Source organism: Oryctolagus cuniculus, chromosome 11, assembly GCF_964237555.1.
Source record: "Oryctolagus cuniculus chromosome 11, mOryCun1.1, whole genome shotgun sequence".
In the NCBI taxonomy this organism is placed as follows: Eukaryota; Metazoa; Chordata; class Mammalia; order Lagomorpha; family Leporidae; genus Oryctolagus; species Oryctolagus cuniculus.
The window spans coordinates 11,292,207-11,312,683 of record NC_091442.1 but is presented as its reverse complement, the minus strand read 5'-3'; the positions used below and the strand labels follow the sequence as shown (position 1 = coordinate 11,312,683).

Sequence of the window (20,477 nt, the reverse complement as noted above, 5' to 3'; positions counted from 1 at the left end):
TGCTGTGGCCCAGGAAAGCAGTAGAAGATGGCCCAACTCCTTGGGCCCCTGCATCCATGTGGAGACCAGGAAGAAGCTCCTGGCTTCGGATCAGCACAGCTCTGCGGCCATCTGGGGAGTGAACCATTGGATGGAAAACCTCTCTCTCTCTCTGCCTCTCCTCTCTCTTTCAAAAAAAAAAAAAAAAAAAAAAAGATGTAGCTTAGGATACCTGCATCCTATATCAGAGTGCCTGAGTCCAAGTACCAGCTTCACTTCCAATTCTACCTGCCTGCTAATGCACACCCTGGGAGGCAACAATGATGGCCTGAGTGCTTGAGCCCCTGCCATGCAGTGAAAGGCAGAGTTACAGACAGGCAGAGGCGGGGGGCAGGGGGTCCTTCCATCCACTGGTTCACTCCCCAGATGGCTGCAACAGCCAGAAGCCAGGAGACAGGAGCTTCTTCTGGGTCTCCCACACAGGTACAGGGGCCCAAGCACTTGGGCCATCTTCTACTGCTTTCCCAGGCCATAGCAGAGAGCTGGATCGGAAGTGGAGCAGCCGGGACTCGAATCGGCGCCCATATGGGATGATGGCACTGCAGATGCCGGCTTTACCTGCTAAGCCACAGTGCTGGCCCCCAGATTGAGTTCTTGACTCCTAGCTTCAGTCTAGCACAGCCCTGGGTGTTGTGGGCATTTGAGGAGTGAACCAGCAGACTGGAGATCTCCTTTTATCTAATTAAAATGTTTTAAATGTCTCTCCTTCCTCTCTGCCACCTACCTACCAGAATGCCTGGTAAAATGAAGGGGAAGCACACTCATGCAATATATTACGTTAAAGAAGCCTCATTCTATGAAATGAGCCTTTGTTTATGAAGCACTGGTTAAGGCCAGTCTTGGAGCCATTTCTGAAAGGCTCTGTCTCTACTTCTAACTAAAAGAGCCAAAACAGGGCCAAAGGGGAAGGAAGTTGAACAGCACAAGTAGATTCCTCCATGACTCCCAGCACAACTCCTATGGACTTCAGATGACACAATGAAAGCAAAGCCCGGAGTGTGTCTGCTACAGCTACTACCCTCAGGACTGGGCCACCAAGGCAGCTCTAGTGAGCAACTCTCTATCAGGCCAGAGACACCGAAAGGCCCTTTTCCTCTGCAGTGTGCTGTGATTACTCCCACAGAAGACCAGAGGGGGACGGGGAAGCACTAGTAACACTTGTATCTGTGGTCCCCAAACACTGATCCTACTTTAGAATTACTCCAGGAAGACAGTAACAAAAACAAACTAGGCAGACGCCAGATTGCTGAGTTTTACTTGAGACCTACTGCATGAAAATCCTGTAGCTTAGGAATTTGTTTTAAAACTCGGCAACTCCGACAGACAACTCACATACCAGTGTCTAGCAACTACTGGCTAGAAAAAAACTGAGAAATACTTCCTCCAAATGACTCCAGTTAGATTAGCATCAAAGCCAAGTAAAGAAAAAAAAAAAAAAAAAAGAAGACGACGACCCCCAGAATAACTCTTGTTATATCACCTTCCGGTGTTTTAGCAAATCTCGCCACTCGGAAGCTCATCCTGTGAACTTCACTAAACTTTTCCCTTTTATTTGGGGGAGATGGCACTGTGGTGCAGCAGGTTAAGCTGCTGCCTACACCACCAGCCATACTAAATGAGCATCAGTTCAAGTCCTGGCTGCCCTACTTCCAACCCAACTCCCTGCTAATGCACCTGGGGAAGCAGCAGCAGATGGCCCAAGTATTTGGTTCCTGCCACCCATGTGGGAGACCCAGATGGAGCTCCTGGCTCCTGGCTTTGGCCTAGTCCAGTCCTGGCCATTGCAGCCATGAGTGGAGTGAACAGTGGATGGAAGATCTGTCTCTCCCTCTCTCTGTAATTCTCTTTCAAATAAACCAATCAATCTTAAAAACAAACCAAAAAATGTTTATTTGGTCCTCAATGGACCTTGGAAATAGATCATCTCTATTGACTATGTGATTACACTGGAAAATGGGACACAGCATAACAAAAAAAGGGACAAGACACTCCTTATGTCCAGTCATGAAGCCAGAGTGGCAACTGGACTCAAAGGACCTCAGCAAGCCCCTGCCTGGGTCCACTCAACTCCATATGGCCCCCTCACTCACTTATCATGAGGTTCTGCACATGATCTACTTGTTCTTTGTAAACTGATCTCCTGGGGAGGAAAAGTCAAAGGCTACCCAGCGATATTTTCAAGTAATATGTCCTATAGGGATTAACATGAAATCATAATGTTTTTCTATGTGTGAGTTTCTTCTGACCTTTGGTAACTAGATTTGTGATGACTTCATACTGCCAGAAATATTTACTAATGCTTGGACCCCTCAGTATCATGCAGTCAGATTTCTTAACAATTATGTTCCTATTTAATCATAACAAGTTAAAATCGTTTTTTCTTATGTTAGTTTTAAAACATGAACCCACATTCTTTAACATGTTTCTCATCCAAAAGTGGGGGTTTTCGAAAAAGGTGGATATGGTACTAAAAGTCACTGGACTGTACACATAAAATGGTGAATTTAGTATTTACTATTATGATCTTTTTTAAAGGTTTGTTTATTTATATGAAAGGCAGAGTTAGAGAGAAGGGAAGAGACAGAGATCTTCCATCTGCTGGTTCACTCCCCAAATACCCCAACAACCAGAGCTGAGCTGATCCAGAGCCAGGAGCTACTTCTGGGTGCAGGGGCCCAAGCCCTTGGGCTGTCTTCCACTGCCTTCCCAGGCCATATTTGATAAGAATTTTGCCTCAATGGAAAAAGTTCAAGAGTGGGGATTTTATCTCTCCTTCTTTTGAACCATGGCCATGGGCCTGCGTGACCTACAGAGTATAGCAGAAGTGATAATGTGATTTCTGGGCCCAAGCCTTAGGGAACAGACAGCTGCTTCCCCCTGCTATTGTGTAGGGTGCCCACTCTCAGAACCCAGCATGTAAGTGAGGAAGTGTGCAGATCCACCAACACAGGAACGAAGGCCACCAGGCCAGAGCCCCAGCTCAGCTCCCCGCTGACAGCCAGCACTCAGCAGCCATGTGAGTGAGCCATCTTGAAAGTGGATCCTAAGCCGGCGCCGCGGCTCACTAGGCTAATCCTCCGCCTTGCGGCGCCGGCACACCGGTTCTAGTCCCGGTCGGGGCGCCGGATTCTGTCCTGGTTGCCCCTCTTCCAGGCCAGCTCTCTGCTGTGGCCAGGGAGTGCAGTGGAGGATGTCCCAAGTGCTTGGGCCCTGCACCCCATGGGAGACCAGGAGAAGCTCCTGGCTCCTGGCTTTGGATCAGCGCGGTGCACCAGCTGCAGCGCGCTGGCTGCGGCGGCCATTGGAGGGTGAACCAATGGCAAAAGGAAGACCTTTCTCTCTCTCACTGTCCACTCTGCCTGTCAAAAAAAAAAAAAAAAAAAAAGGAAAGTGGATCCTGCACTGCACTCTAGAGCCACCTCAGCCAAAGCTATATGTGGCAAAGACAAGCTACCCGTGCCAAGCTCTGCCTAAGCTGCAGATTCATGAGCGAAGTAAACGCCTGGCAATGCTGAAGCCATCACTAGTCTGGGAGGGTTTGCTATGCAGCAGTGACAGGCACTTCTATGTAATACAGCTTCACAGCACTCTCTGAGCTGGGGCCACTGGTCACCGCAGACTCTGACGAGCACGATCCTAAGCACTGAAGAATGCTTCGTGCACGTCCTTCACAAAGCAACTGAATCACAACTTCCAACATGCGCACGCCACATGACGTCACTCAAAACCATCCCAGAGTGGAAAGGGCAGCCTGAGATTGTCTTGCTGAGAAATTGTAAATAGAGGGAAAAAAGTTGGGGGCAGGGAGAGTAGTCCAAGAAAAGTTACAAGGCACAAAATCTTGTAGACTATCAAATAATAAAAGTTAGGGCGAGTTGTAGATGCATCTTCTTGGAAAAAGTAATTTTAGGCGATGTCTTTCATACCTCTGCTGCTCTGCCCAAAGTGTTCAAGGAGCCTCAACCCTGCCCTCCTTACCTCCAGCCTCTCGGGCGGCGGCTCATTCTGCAGGATCCTCAAAGCTTTAGCAGCAGCATCGTGTTTCGCAGCCTGTCTCGTCTTTCCTTTGCCATTAAACTGCTGTCCTCCCACAGAAAGTTCAACTTGATAAAGCAGAGGTGGTACTGGAAATGGGTAAAAGTACCTAAAAATAAAAGGGGGTCAGGAAAATTACGGTCTCTGGTAAGTCATCCATACATGCTCTGGCAACTCCAAGTATCTCCTTCACCATTAATCCTAATCACATTAACATCTGCTTGCTAATAATGACTTCTCAATAATACATCAAGAGACTGTATAAAAATCTGAACTGGATTATACACAGATATTATGTGGCAATTTGAATTTATGTTCCATAAGACATATGATTTTATACATTAAATGAGTTGAATTTATAATACTAATCTGTTCTGACAAAATCTAAAATGGATTAGGCTTTGATTGAGACAGAAACTTAACTGGCTCTTCTTTCAGAAACTTTAGATTTGCACTTAGAAGTCTCCACAGTAGGATGGGAATTTTAAAGCAAGAAGTCTTTCAGAAAGGATACTCACTTCAGGAAATCCCAACATCTACACACTAGAAAAGCCCAGATTTTTATACATCAGAGCTCATAGTTTTAAAACGGCTTTGCCTGCCCACCTCCCTTGCTTCAAGAAGGGTAGCAAGATAAACATTTCCATTCTGATCATCAATCTTTCCACTACGTCTTATTATCACCAAGCAGGTTTCCAATGCATAACATTACAGGATTCAATTAATATTTTATTACACCAAGGTTATCTATAAAACACAGTTCAAAAGCCAAAAAAGTGGGCTTATTAACAGTTTAAGCTGCCACCTACAACACTGGCATCCCATATGGGCAACAGTTTGAGTCCCAACTGCTCCATTTCTGATCCAACTCCCTGTAAATGCGCCTGGGAAAGCAGTGGAAGACGGCTGAATTCCTTGGGCCCCTGCACCCATGTGGGAGACCTGGAAGAAACTCCTGTCTCCTAGCTTTGGCCTGGCCCATTCTCAGCCATCACAGCCATTTGAGGAGTGAACCAAGAGTTAGAAGATCTCTTTCCCTCTCCCTCTGTAATTCTGCTTTTCAAATAAAAAACTAAATCTTTCTTTAAAAAATGTACCCAATAGAAACTGGCACTGTGGCATAGTAGGTTAAGCATCCACCTGTGGTGCCAGTTCGAGTCCTGACTGCTCCACTTCGATCTAGCTCCCAGCTAACGCCTGGGAAAGCAGTGGAAGATGGCCCAAATGCTCAGACCCCTGGAACCATGTAGGAGACCCAGAAGAAGTTCCTCGCTCCTGGCTTTAGATAGGCCCAGCTCTGGCCCTTGTGGCCATTTGGGGAGTGAACCAGCAGATGAAAGACCTGCCTCTCTCTGTCACTCCCTCTATCTGTAATTCTGTCTCTCAAATAGATCTTTTCTAAAAAAATGTAACCAATAACCAATCATCTGAAAACCTACAAATGCTGAGAATAATGGTATTACAGGATCATCTTCAAATATGATTCAGTTGCTCAAAGCAGTTACATGGCTTGGGGAACACAAGCCACACTGCAAGTGAGGAATACGTACAGGTCCATTCCAAAAATAATATTAAAAAAAGCACCAAGACACAGTTCCAAAGGCACAAGCACAATTAAAACTGACTTCAACACTTGGGGGGCCAAAAGACCAAATCATTACTCACTCCACAATCTAGAGATGGTATCCTATGTAAAGGACTGGAAGATTTTCTTCTGTATTTTTCAAAAGATCTCAAATATATACATACCTTGGGGGATAAGCACCTCCTCTCATGTTGTAGTTGTAGGTGGACTGCATCCGAGAGTAAGGGTCAACAGGCTTATACATTGGCTTTATTCCAAGTTTCATGCACAGGGCATTTAGCTCTACAGTAGGGGTTATGCTTTCTGCAACACAGAACCAACACAAAGCATTGGATTTTTCTGGATATGGGAATGGCAATATAATCAACAAGAGTAGCATGCTGTCTACGAACTAGATTCATGATGTGTTACATAAAAGGGCTTCAATGTCGGGCTTCAGGTCAGGAAACTTAAGAATAATCTGCTATGACCTCTCAGTATTAATACACAATCAATACCACAAAACACAGTAAGGGCTACGAGAGAGAACTTAACCCAAGACAGTATCAGTGAATGCCACCACCTACAGTACCAGCATCCCATATGGGTGCCGGTTCCAGACCTGGCTGCTCCACTTCCAATCCAGCTCTCTGCTATGGCTAGCACCAGAAGATGGCCCAAGTCTTTGGGCCCCTGTATCTGCGTGGGAGACATGGAAGGAGCTCTTGGCTCCTGGCTCCAGATCTGCCCGGCTCTGGCTGTTACAGCCATCTGGGGAGTGACCTTTCTCTCTCTGCCTCTGCCTCTCTGTAACTCTGCTTTTCCAATAAATAAATAAATCTCTTTAAAAAAAAAATTTATGTTATGGGTCTGGCGCTGTAGTGTAGCAAGTAAAGCCACCATTTGTACTGCTAGCATCCCATATGGGTGCCAGTTACAGTCCCAACGGCTCCACTTCTGATCCAGCTCCCTGCTAATGGGCCTGGGGAAGCAATGGAAGATGGCCAAAGAGCTACATGGGAGACCCAGAAGAAGCTCCTGGCTTCAGATCAACCCACATCTGGCTGTTGTGGCCATTTAAGGAGTGAACCAATGGGACGGAAGATCTCTCTCTCCATCTCTATCTCGCCCTCTAACTCTACCTTAAATAATCTATAAAAAAATTTATTCTGTTACAGTACACATCAAATTCCATGATTAAAAATTTCACAGCTGTCCAAATTATTTTATTGTGGGAATAATCAACATAACTTCGGTTGTTAAAGCCTTACTCATTACTGAAGTTTGTACACACCATCTATTGAACACACATTTATTGAATATTATGCAGATGCAAAGCACCGTGCTAAGCTTGCACAATGTTGTCGCTGGGGACAGCACTGTGGCACAGCAGGTTAAGCCACTGCCTGCACTATGGCATCACTTACAAGCACTGGTTCAAGTTGTGGCTGCTCCACTTCTGACCTTCCTGCTAGCATGCCTGGGAAAGCAAAGAGGGCCAAAATGCCTTCCACCCATGTGGGTGACACAGATGGGAGTTCCAAGCTCCTGGCTTCAGCCTGGCCCAGCCCCAGTCATTGTAGCTATTTGGGGAGTGAACCAGAGGATGGAAAAATCAATCTTATGGCTGGCGCTGTGGCATAGCAGGTAAAGCTGCCACCTGCAGTGCCAGCATCCCGAATAAGCATCAGTTCGAGTCCCAAATGCCCCACTTCCAATCCAGTTCTCTGCTATGGCCTGGGAAAACAGTAAAAGATGGCCCAAGTCTTGGGCCCCTGCAACCTAGTGGAAGACCTGGAAGAAGCTCCTGGCTCCAGATCGGCTCAGCTCTGGCTATTGCAGCCATCTGGGGAGTAAACCAGCGGATGGAAGATCGATCTCTCTCTCTCTCTCTCTCTCTCTCTCTCTCTCTCTCTTTCTGCCTCTCTCTCTTTCTGCCTCTCTGTAACTCTGCTTTTCAAACAAAGTAAGTAAATCTTTGTTTGCTTATTTTTTAAAGGAAAGGCACTGTGCTAAGTTTGTCCTGACCTAGAGCTCAAGAACACAAAACATGGCCAAGGAACTACAACACACTGCGATAGATGCCATAGGAAGGGAGTAAGATTTCTGAGCAGTGGCAAGTAAATACTATCCAGGAAAGTCAGAGAGGCCCAGGAAAGAGTCAGATATTTCCATTCTTAACATTTATAATGAAACCTAACTTGTGATAATACTTGTTAGGAAAATGAGTTCTACTTTCACATACAACAGGAACAAATATACCTTGAGTTATCTCAAAATATATAACTTCAGAAAACAATCATGGCAGGCGCCGCGGCTCACTAGGCTAATCCTCCACCTAGCAGCACCAGCACACCAGGTTCTAGTCCAGGTCGGGGCGCCGGATTCTTTCCTAGTTGCCCCTCTTCCAGGCCAGCTCTCTGCTGTGGCCCGGGAAGGCAGTGGAGGATGGCCCAAGTGCTTGGGCCCTGCACCCCATGGGAGACCAGGAGAAGCACCTGGCTCCTGCCTTCGGATCAGTGTGGTGCACCGGCCCCAGCGGCACCAGCTGTGGTGGCCATTGGAGGGTGAACCAATGGCAAAAGGAAGACCTTTCTCTTTCTTTCTCTCTCTCTATCCACTCTGGCTGTAAAAAAAAAAAAAATAAATAAATCATACACACTACTCATTTTCCATTTTTTCTCAACAAATTCATAAACTTTTACAAACCACATAGTAAGAAAACCAGGAGCAGGTACTGAGTCTAGTGGTGAAGATGCCCACACTCTATCCCTGTGGTTCCAGCCAGCTCTGGCTTCTGACTACCATCCTGCTAATGAAGACCTTGGGAGGAAGTGGCGATAGTTCAAGCAACTGGGTTCCTGCTACCCAACACAGGTGATCTGAAATGAATTCCTGGCTCCAGCCTGGCTTCAGCCTGGCCCAGCCCCAGCCATTATGGACATTCAGGGAATAAACCAGCTGGAAGATCTCTTTTCTCTTTCTCTTTGCCTTTCAAATAAATAATTTTTGAAGATTTATTATTTGTTTGAGAGGCAGAGAGAGAGAGAGGGAGGGCGAGACAAAGAGGGAGATCTTGTATCTGTTGGTTGACTCCCCAAATGGTCGCAACAGCTAGGAATGGACCAGACTAAAGCCAGGAGGCAGGAACTTCTACAGGTCTACCACCTGGGTACAGGGACCCAAGCATTTGGGCCATCTTCTGCTGCCTTCCCAGGCACATTAGCAGGGAGCTGGATCAGATGTAGACCAGCCAGGAGTGAACCAATAGAAAGAAGCCCTTTCTCTCTGTCTCTTTGTAACTCTACTTCTCAAATAAAAATCGTTTAAAAAAAATGTAAGACGACCAACTTGGACCCATAGGATTTATCTGCAAAATAATTTGAAGAAAGATATCACACACAAAAAAATAGTCGAACAAGAGTACGACTGAGATCTTCCTGATTCGCTCACCTACCAGGGCTGGCGTGACTACATGTATATAAGGGACTCTGCTAAGACAATATTACCACACTAACTTGCCTTGATCCTAAATAAAATATATACTCCTGATAATCTGTCTAACCTTATGGGGGAAGCACTTATCAGGCTTTTCTGAAATCTTGAAGTCATCTGATGAGTACCCTCTCCCTTCCCAGTGCCGTCATCTCTCCATATTATCAGCAGTCACAGGATCACTGATTAGGATCACTGCTTTAAGAGTGAGGTTAGAGAGTCCTGAATGTCAAGCATTTGCCATTGGTAGTGTTAAGGTGTGTGACTTCAAAAATCAGCTAGTTGAGAAATCATTCCTACCTAAATGGGTATCTCCAGACACACTCAGTCTATGGATTACTTCCTTCACTACAGAAAGGGTGGCCTATGGGTCTAGGAAATTTTGTTCCTTCCAAAGATTCGTCTGCTGCCGTGTGTTGTGTTTTTGGTTTTGTTTTTTTTCGTACTAGCTCCTTCAGATTCCCAGTGCTGGTCTCCATGCGTCAACTGTAAACACCTACAAATGCCGGTGAGCTCTCACTCAGGTCATGAAACCTAGTTTGTTATCTACATAAGACCTTGAACATTTACGATGTTCATAGCTTAAAATATCTGATCATCATCCCTTCCTCAATGCTTTTCTTGTTATTATAAATGGAAAAAGCCTTTATTTACAGACACAGGGTACTTTAAAAACTTTGGAAAACTGAATTAAAAGATAAAATTTTGGCCGGCGCCGCGGCTCACTAGGCTAATCCTCCACCTTGCGGCGCCGACACACCGGGTTCTAGTCCCAGTCGGGGCACCAGATTCTGTCCCGGTTGCCCCTCTTCCAGGCCAGCTCTCTGCTGTGGCCCGGGAGTGCAGTGGAGGATGGCCCAAGTGCTTGGGCCCTGTACCCCATGGAAGACCAGGAGAAGTACCTGGCTCCTGCTATCGGATCAGCGCGGTGCGCCAGCCGCAGCGCGCAGGTCGCGGCGGCCATTGGAGGGTAAACCAATGGCAAAGGAAGACCTTTCTCTCTCTCTCACTGTCCACTCTGTCCAAAAAAAAAAAAAAAAAAAAAATTGATACAAAAAATCTTGAAACTGATGCATGTTTTTTTTTTAGAATAAGCACTTTCCGTAAACTTTTGAAGAAAACACCCCACCCCACCCCCCCAGTTCGTGTATTCAGATATTGACTAAGGGGGCTTGCAGTGTGGTGCAGTGCAACAGGTTATGCCGTGTTGCCGCGTCTGCAATGCTGGCACCCCACATGGGCACCAGTTTGAAGTCCAGCTGCTCCACTTCCAATCCAGCTCCCTGCCAATGATCATTTCCCTGCCTGGGAAAGCAGCAGCAGATGGTCCATATCCTTGGCTCTTGCAAACATGTGGGAGACCTGGATGCAGTTTCGGACTCCTGGCTTCAGCCTGGACCAGCCTCGGCTGTTGTGGCCATTCAGGGAGTGAACTGCAGAGAGAAGATCTCTCTCTCTCCTCCGTCTCTCCCTCTCTTAGTGACTCTTTCAAATAAATAAATAAATCTTTAAAAAACAAACAAAAAAATCTAAGTATATAACTATGACTAGCAAAGCGTAGCACTTTCCATATGCAAAACTTAGGTTTTGAAAGTTGGGCTACGTACATAGACTTAAAAATGTTTTCTTGTAAAATATCTAACTTTTTTTTTTTTGGACAGGCAGAGTGTACAGTGAGAGAGAGACAGGTCTTCCTTTTGCCGTTGGTTCACCCTCTAATGGCCGCCGCGGCCAGCACGCTGCGGCCTGCGCACCGCACTGATCCGATGGCAGGAGCCAGGTGCTTCTCCTGGTCTCCCATGGGGTGCAGGGCCCAAGCACTTGGGCCATCCTCCACTGCACTCCCAAGCCACAGCAGAGAGCTGGCCTGGAACAGGGGCAACCGGGACAGAATCTGGCGCCCCGACCGGGACTAGAACCTGATGTGCCGGCGCCGCAAGGCGGAGGATTAGCCTAGTGAGCCACAGCGCCGGCCCTAACTCTATAATTGTATGACAGATATTCAGGGGCCAGCACCGTGGCTCACTTGGTTAATCCTCCACCTGCGGCGCCGGCATCCCATATAGGCACTGGTTTCTAGTCCTGGTTGCTCCTCTTCTAGTCCAGCTCTCTGCTATGGCCCGGGAAGGCAGTGGAGGATGGCCCAAGTGCTTGGGCTCCTGCACCCGCATGGGAGACCAGAAGAAGCACCTGGCTCCTGGCTTCAGACTGGCGTAGTTCCGGCTGTAGCGGCCATTTGGGCAGTGAACCAACGGAAGGAAGAGCTTTCTCTGTCTCTCTCTCACTAACTCTGTCAAAAAAAAAAATATATATATTCAGACAGACTGAATTCCAATTATTTCTCACAGAAGAAAGTCTGCAAACTTCATTGGGACACACAGTAGTCTATCATGCAAATTATGACAATGTTTATTCAGATGCTATGTCTGTGGATTCTTGTCTGAAAACACAACCTCCATTAGGACAAAAACGAACAAATTTCAAAATGTCGACCAGGTTCTAAAATGCTACCTCTGTTTTCCTAAGGGTACTATTCAGACACTGCCTCCAATACGTCAGGCACCTAATACATCAGAATACATGCTGAGGATAGCAAGTCTCTTTCCTCCTTTCTAAGGATTAAGTTCTTATCTCCATTCTCAAAACCAGTTTATCAGGGCCAGTGTTGTGATGCAGCAGGTTAAGCAGCAGCCTGCAATGCACGCATTCCATGTGAGTGCTGGTTCAAGTCCAGGCTGCTCCACTTTCAACCCAGTCTCCTGCTAATGCGCCTGGGAAAGCAGCAGCAGATGATCCAAGTGTTTGGGACCCTGCCACCCACGTGGAGACACAGATGGAGTTCCAGGCTCCTGTTATTGAAGCTATTTAGGGAATGAACCCACAGATGGAAGCTCACTTGCATTCTGAGTGAATAAACAAAGAAACAAAATAAATTTTTAAAAATATACAAAAAAGAGCCAGCATCGTGGCTTGGCAAGTTAAACCACTGTCTGGGATGCCAGCATCCCACAGAAGCATCAATTCATACACCAGCGGCTCTACTACCAAATCAGCTCCTTGCTATGAGCCTGGGAGGGCAGTGGAAGATGGCCCAAGAGCTTGGGCCCCTGCACCCACATGCAAGACCCAGATGAAGTTCCTGGTATCAATCATGGTCCAGCCCTAGCTGCTGTGGCCACTGGGGGAGTGAACCAGTAGATGGAAGATCTGTTTCTCCCCTTCTCTCTGTAGCTCTTTCAATGAGTGAATAAATCTTTCATTAATCAATAAAAAACAGGTTATGTCAGTCCCATCAATATTGAGTTAACACTGTCAAAAAACCGCAAGCCATCAATGAGTGATTCTTCAACTTTAGGTTGAATCTGAAAAATCACCTGGTAAGGTACAGAAAGCAGCTCAGGTCCTCCCCCAAGGGTTCTGACTGACAAGCATGAGGTGGGCCAAGCGTGTATATTTGTAACAAACTCTTCAGTGTTTAATAACTCCAAAGTTTTGAGTTCACTACTTGGAAACTTCACTAATCAATTGGGAGTTAATTTCCTGATTTTATTCCTTATTTTAAAGATGTGTTTAATTTGAAAGAGTTACAGAGAGAGAGGAAAGGCAGAGAGAGAGAGAAAGGTCTTCCATTCGCTGGTTCACTCCTCAATTGGCCGCAATGGCTGGAGCTGCACCGATCCAAAGCCAGGAGCCAGGAGCTTCTTCTGAGTCTTCCATGTGGGTGCAGGGGCCCAAGGGCTTGGGCCATCTTCTACTGTTTTCCCAGGTCACATCAGAGAGCTGCATTGTAATTGGAGCAGCTGGGTCTCCAACCAGCGCCCATATGGCATGCCAGCGCTTCAGGCCAGGTGTTAACCTGCTGAGCTGCAGTGCCTGCCCCTAGTTTCCCCATTTTATTTATCACTAGATAACTACTTCATTTCACTTTTAAATACTTTCCAAGGGAAACACTGGTTTGGGTAGAGTAAGGTCATTTATATCTGATGCCCAAAGTGCTGGGAGCAACTTGCTTTTAGAGTCGATTTTTCTTGTAGATCTTAACTTCAGGATTTTCCCAGAGCACAGTTTCCACTAAAGGTTTCTCTAAACAAAATTTAGAGAATCCCTCATGCCCCTTGAAACACTAGCAATCACCTGCATTGTGTTCTCTGCAATTCACAAGGCTACTCAAATATTTAAATACCAATGGCATGAACCCAAAACCCTGACTGGCCTGAGAAGTCAAATGGCAGAGACTCACAATACAGTACAATTCTTGCATCATTGTGGTGATGTTTCATGGAAACACATTGAGAAAGAAGATACTAAAAGAACGGGGCGGGCTGGCACTGTGGCTCAATAGGCTAATCCTCCGCCTTGCGGCGCCCACACACCGGGTTCTAGCCCTGGTCAGGGCGCCGGATTCTGTCCCGGTTGCCCCTCTTCCAGGCCAGCTCTCTGCTATGGCCTGGGAGTGCAGTGGAGGATGGCCCAAGTGCTTGGGCCCTGCACCCACATGGGAGACCAGGGAGAAGCACGATGTGCCGGCCACAGCATGCCGGCCGCGGCAGCCACTGGAGGGTGACCCAATGGCAAAAAGAAGACCTTTCTCTCTGTCTCTCTCTCACTGTCCACTTTGCCTGTCCAAAAAAAAAAAAAAAAAACTATAAAAAAATAAATAAAAGAACGGGGCTTTCACCATCTGGCACTATTGCCACTGTCATATATTCTTTGTAGATGGTTGGTAACAAGGCTAGAATCCTGATTTTGACACAATCAGAAATACACCAGACCTTTTATTTTTTTTAATATAATCTAGCAGTCACCAGAAGAACTTTGTGCGTTAATATATATGTATCTGTGTTTACATGTGTATATTTTCTTTGCAACTATAAACGGCCAAAGTATCTAAAATAGAAAATCCATGTTCCCAAAAATACTAAACACAGTTAAAGGGAACCCCAAAGTTAAGATTGGGGAGGGCTCTTGTAAAGGAAATACAACAGTTATTAAAATAACTAATTGCCTTCCAAATAAACATTTCAAATATAGTTGCATTTTCCAATTAGCATTACAAGCGGGAAATTTCTTTCTTAAGTGTATATCCACTTAATAATTAGGGCTACTACTTCTCAAGCATTTACTAAGTGCCAGTCACTGTGCTTCACTTTTCAACAAATTCTTGCAGTAGACTTAGTCACAGGTATAATCATCCCTATCTTACAGATAAGGAAACTGAGATTCACAAAAATAGTAGTTACTTGCCCTACATCACCCAGCTAGCTAGTAAGAATCTAGGATTCAGGGGGCTGGCACTGTGGCATGGTGGGTAAAGCCATTACCTATGGTGCTGGCATCCCAAATGGGTGCCGGTTGGAATCTCAGCTGCTCCACTTCCAATTCAGCTCCCTGCTGATGCCACTGGGAAAGCAGCAGAAAATGGCCCAAGTGCTTGGCCCCTGCACTGACATGGGAGACCCAGACGAAGCTCCTGGCTCCTGGCTTTGGATCAGCCCAGCTCCAGCTGTTGCAGTCATTCAAGAAGTAAAGCAGCCAGTGGAAAATCTCTCTCCCTCTCTACCTCCTGACCCTTTCTCTCTGTAACTCTGCCTTTCAAATAAGTAAATAAATTTTTAAAATAAAAAAAAAAAAAGAAAATCTGGGATTCAAACTTAGATCTGTATAAATCCAAAGGTACCTTAGCTGACCATGGTATGTTATATGCCTGTTTATGACTGCATTGGACATCAATTTTAGTCAAGTGAAAAGAGAATACTGACTTAACTCAAGGTGAGAGGTCTGCACCTAATGAAAAAAAAACAAGGCATAGTGAGGCAAGTACCTCATCCTTAGTATATTATCTTTGTGCAAGTCTCAGATCACAAACAAGGGCCCACTCCTAACTCTCACAGTTATCCTTTTTGTTTCTTTTAAAAATATCTTCATTTATTTACTTACATTTCTTTGAAAAGCAGACACAGATACACACAGAGAATCCTTGCATCGCTGATTCACTCCACTGAATGGCTGCAACAGCCAGGGCTGGATCAGGCTAAAGCCAGGAGCCAGGAACTCAGTCTGGGTCTCTCATGTAGGTAGCAGGGGCCCAAGTACATGAGCCATTTTTCTATTGCCTCCCAGGAACATTAGCAGGAAGCCAGATGGGAAGTGGAGCGACCAGGACTCCAACTAGATGCTCCAATACGGGATACCTACATGGCAGGTGATGGCTTGATCCAATGCACCAAATCCCACCCCCCGACACTCCTTCTGACCCAGGACCCTGGCACTGAGCCTGTCACTCACTCATGTCTGTGATTCCTGCCACAAACCAGCCTCCAACTACCCCATCTGCCTGTGGTTCATTCTCCCCACCCTCAACCCTAGGTCTCATGCCCCCTTCCCCATCCCCAGCTTAAACATCTCCAGGGGCCATCCATGCCCTTCCTTTCGCCTGACCTGAGTGAAAGGCAGCTCTCCTGCATCACCAGGCAGACCATGCCCCTGCTCCTTGACCCTGCTGCGCCCCCCAACCCCCAACCCCAGGCGTGTCCTCCACTCTGTCCCAAAAAGCCTAGGCCCACTTGTCCTAGTTTGGTGCCACCCTTTCCCCACAACCCACACTGACGCTTGCTGGGCCGTCCGCTATTGGTAAATCTGCAAGAAGGCTTGTGGGGCACCAGACTCTTCCACAGAACTTGCCCCAAACATGCCTCGCACATGCCTGCCCTAGCGCGACTGCCTCTCCCCGGGGCCTGAACCTGAGCCTCCATCTCTCCAGCCTGGCCCGCGTCCATCCTCCTTCCCAGACTCCCCACACTCGGTCGTCCAGCTCTGGTGCCCTCAGCAGCCCCCAGGTGGCGTTCCAGATGCACAGAGCTGCTGACATGCAGCATCCTCCTAATCCACAGGCTTTCCTTCCACTCTCAGGGAAACAAACTGCCCAGCGCACACAGTGACCAGGAGCTTGGCCAGGTTCAACTCCAAGGCCGTCTCCTCCAGGCAGCCTTCCTCTCCTACCCCCCACCCCCTGTAAAGCGCCCCCTCTCCCCTGGTCCCTCACTGCCGCACACTCCAACATGGAGCCAGCCAGCGGCTAGACAGGGACAGGCGGTATGACCAAATGAATGGATGGACCAAGTGATTGATGGGAAGTGGTCTGGACTCAGGACAGAGAGAGCGAGTGAGCAAGCAAGAGGTGGAGCCTGGATGGATCCCCACTCCACAGTGAGCTCTTACACTACAGCACAGGAGGGGAAGTCAGATAAGCAATTAAGTTCCAAGACCTGCATCACCACAGATCCCAACAAGTTTCCAAGACTGAGCTCTAAATAACAATGAACAAAAATTAAACTGACAGCTGCTAATCCTTCATTCTCTAAGACAAAACAGTGACACAGATCATCGAAATCAGAGGAATCCCAAGCATTCACTTGGAGACTCATCTGTACCTTGCACTTCCCAACCTTTTACCTGCATTGCTACCAAGTGGAACAACTGATTTCCCACCACCTCCTCTCACTTCTCAGTCTAAGGTCCGCATGCAAACAAGCAGAAGAGTAGCCTGGAGTCTGCAAGTTCTTGGGAAACCAATCAGAGTTCTTGGGAGTTATTCATATTCAGAACCCTAAGCAAATATGTGCTATTTGGAGTTTTAAAAGGCTCCAAAGAAAAGTCTATCTTTTCCTTGACCTATTCTGCAAGGAGGAAAAACAACAACTTTCCAAAAATCTGTACTTTTGCATCTCTTTCAGAGAATCTCAACAGGTTTAAAGTATGTATTTTTAATTACAGTATCACTTTCAACACATAAAAAGCCAGAAAATATTCCTGGATGGGTTATAAGTGTGCAAGCAAGGGCTGCCCATGTGGCACAGTGGGTTAAGCTGTCACTGAGACACCAGCATCTCATACTGGACTGCTAGCTAGAGTCCCAGCTGCTCCGCTTCCAACCCAACCTCCGACTCATGTGCCTGGGAAGGCAGAGGATGATCCAAGGACACGAGTCCCCGCCACTCATGTGTAAGCCTGGGATGATGTTCCTGGCTCCCAACTTTTCTTACTCCATTACTCTTTCAAATAAATAAATCTTTTAAAAAAATTTTATAAAAAGGTCAAACAAATAAATGCACAAGCAGCATGAACAATATTTACCTTACAGTGAGCTAGACCTTGCCCATACAGAAGCTTACACTCAAGTTGAACCTTGTTGAAATGGGCTAACTTATTCACAAGGCACACTGCGGGTTGCCATGTTAGAAGGAACTGAAAAATAATGTAAGAGCATTGAGGTCAACTAGCAGTAGTTAAGACTGCTACGACTCCCAGGAAAATGGAAATAGGGAGAACAAACAAAAGGTTTAATGACTTGGGCAGCACTGATGCAAAACTCTAAACCATATGGGAAGAACATGCCTAGAGATGACACAACAGCAGTGTTTTCTGAACCAGCTGAAGCCAGGTAACCATACAGAGCATTCTCCTCAAAAGAGAGAGGACAGAAGTCAGGGGAGTAACCAAACCATGGAAGGCAAGCAAGATTTGGAGTCCGATGAAGCCCTGCTATCATAACCAACCAATGGAGTAACAAGGAGGTCTTGGGCACCACAACTCAGCCATACGCTGCTCACTTCACCAAACCTAATATGCCAACACCACCTCTCAAGTAGGACAGCTAGCTTCTCACTCCTGGGCGTCTGGTAGGCTTTTTCCCCCCCTTTAAGATTTATTTATTTGAAAGCCAGAGTTAAAAAGATCTTCTATCCTCTGGTCCATTCCCCAAGATGGCCATAATGGCCAAAGCTGGGACAGGCCAAAGCCAAAAGCTTCATCCAGGTCTCCCACAGTGGGGGGCAGGAGCCTAAACACTTGGGCCATCTTCTGCTGCTTATCCCAGGCCATTAGCAGGGAGCTGGATTGGAAGTGGAGAAACCAGGACACAAACCAGTGCCCACATGGGATGCTGGCGTAGTGGGCAGCGGCTTTACCGATTATGCCAGCTCCCTGATAGTCTTTTTTCCAGATTACCATCCTTAGGCTTTTTCTATTTCTGACAAATTTCTAAGTAAAATAAAACGGCCTTGGTGGACAAGAGTTTTACAAAGTCAATAGGATGTGAAGTAAGAAAATATTAGAAAATGAGCAAAAAATCCTCAGGGAATGAAAAAAGTCTATGCCTTTTCCTTTAAAAACACTCTCACATGTCAAGTACAGAGGAACTTCATCTGCATAGGACCACGACCAGTGAAGAGGGCTATCTGCTGAGCAGCCCAAGGGGTACTGGAGGTGGCATGGAAGCCGACGTGCGCTGAGAGCAGGAACAGCTTCACAAGGGAAGCAGAGGGAGGAGGACGAAACCGTTAGGTACAAGGAAGGGCTTGAGAGGAATCGGTTTTAAGGTTCTCTGGTAGGGAAAACCCACACTGATACCACACTGATCTCATGGATCTTGCCACTGGGGCAGGGAGGGACCTAGAATATTATTTTATTTTTAAGTTTTTTCCTCCCACGTTTCAAGTCTTTTCTAAGCAATGAGTATCTTTAGTTCATTTTGCAAGCTTTTTTCACTTTTTTTTTTTTTTACAGGCAGAGTGGACAGTGAGAGAGAGACAGAGAAAGGTCTTCCTTTGCCGTTGGTTCACCCTCCAATGGCCGCCGCGGCCAGCGCACTGCGGCCAGCGCACCGCGCTGATCTGATGGCAGGAGCCAGGTACTTATCCTGGTCTCCCATGGAGTACAGGGCCCAAGTACTTGGGCCATCCTCCACTGCACTCCCTGGCCACAGCAGAGAGCTGGCCTGGAAGAGGGGCAACCAGGACAGAATCCGGTGCCCCGATAGGGACTAGAACCCAGTGCGCCGGCACCGCAAGGCGGAGGATTAGCCTACTGAGCTGCGGCACTGGCCTGCTTTTTTCACTTTTAAAAACCTCTGCTTCTTTATTAAATTTCTAATCAGTCCTCCCTAAAGGTTTCTGGAATCTCCCAGACTTAAACTCACTTGGCTCAAACAATTAGCTAATGCCAATGCTTTCTAGTCAATCTGGCTGCCCTGGCTTGAAGTAAAATCCTTACAGGCATACAAACGGGGCTTGCACAAACAAGAGCTCCCTGCCAGTTCTGGGAAATAATTTTAAAGCAGAATTTCCCCACACAACAATGAATATCCAAAGTGGACCTTATTGTTCAGGTCTTCCTGTCAGCCACTACTTTCTAGCAGGCTGGTCTTACAGTCTGAGTAGTTTTTAATTCTCTTTCAACTTACGAGAACAGTGCACCAACTGAGGCCTTCCGTCAACCCCATACACGAGACTGTTCTGCGTCAGGGATAAGGAAGCGCATGGGTGGTAATAATCTCTTCTGCTTCCAAGTGTTCTCTACATCTGCAACCTACTTATCAGATCAGGAAACAGGCCCGGAAAACATTTGAAAAAGAAGATACCTGATTCATACGCTTACCTGCAGCTGTACTGGCAGATGTAACAGATGCAGAGGGTAAAGCAGAGTTCTGAATAGGTCTACCTGCACTTTCAGAGGGCAGAGAGCTAGCAGGAGGAGGAATACTCATCAAAGGCTGTGAGAGAAGAGACTGGTTCTTGCTCAGTATGTGGCTCCCTGAGAGAGCAGCAGATGGGTTTTGAACTTGCACTTGAACTTGAGACATGGTCACTTTCAATAAAAGTGAACAACTGCAGGTAAACAGCTTTCAGTGCAGGTTAATTCAGGGCTATGAAGTCTAAAGGTCTACCTAAAAATTGTAAGGGAAAGAAAATACAAAGGTAAATTATAGAGGAGATCTGTAATTCTCAATATTCAGTCAAAACTGGTGTCACCTGCTCCATTATAAAAACAGTCCCATTTAGCATGTAGCTATGTTGATATACAAATATATTTCAACTGGAATACAATAAGTTTCCTGGCCTCTGACTTTCCCAGTGTTTTTTTGTTTTTTGTTTTTTTGTTTGTTTTTTTTTTTAATGACTTACAATAACCACCTGCTCTGTTCATTTTACGAAGAGAATCAGCAGGGTATAATAATATTTATTATTTAACATTTAAGAACTGCAAACTACACTTACATTTAAAAATGCAAATTTTAAAGTATGTAGAGGTGTTTCATATCATGAGATATGGTAAAGGTTTATGGTCTCAAAATTATGAGAAATTGAATGAAAACTGGATTAGTAACACCATTAATAGGTAACATAAACACTGCTTCCATTGAGGGCCACAGGCTCAGACCTGGTATCCTAAGATATTAAGTTGACTGAGGAATGCAGGAATTTCTACTTCTGTAATCTCTGTTTTTGACGACAAAAGGTGTGTTTTCCTAAGGCATTTGAGATCGTCTCATTTACAGACTCTAAAC

General features: G+C 46.2%; 1 protein-coding gene across 7 annotated transcripts in view; it reads right to left on the bottom strand.

Moving 5' to 3' along the window:
• The window catches only part of STAU1 (staufen double-stranded RNA binding protein 1), a 72,767-nt gene that overhangs the window by 32,099 nt on the left and 20,191 nt on the right, over positions 1–20,477 (bottom strand). For 4 of the 7 annotated variants that reach the window (XR_011379844.1, XR_011379843.1, XM_070051715.1 and 1 more), the window contains exons 2-4: positions 19,568–19,856; positions 5,824–5,962; positions 4,018–4,183 (exon numbers count right to left, since the gene is read on the bottom strand). Coding sequence is in view for 5 of the 7 variants with exons in the window: in XM_070051715.1 (XP_069907816.1) it covers positions 4,018–4,183; positions 5,824–5,962; positions 19,568–19,772 (510 nt within the window). In the remaining 2 variants the exon portion in view is untranslated. Of the gene's footprint in view, positions 1–4,017; positions 4,184–5,823; positions 5,963–11,159; positions 11,424–19,567; positions 19,857–20,477 lie in introns of those variants that run through there. The other 3 variants (XM_070051717.1, XM_070051718.1, XM_070051716.1) reach the window with 2 other exon arrangements.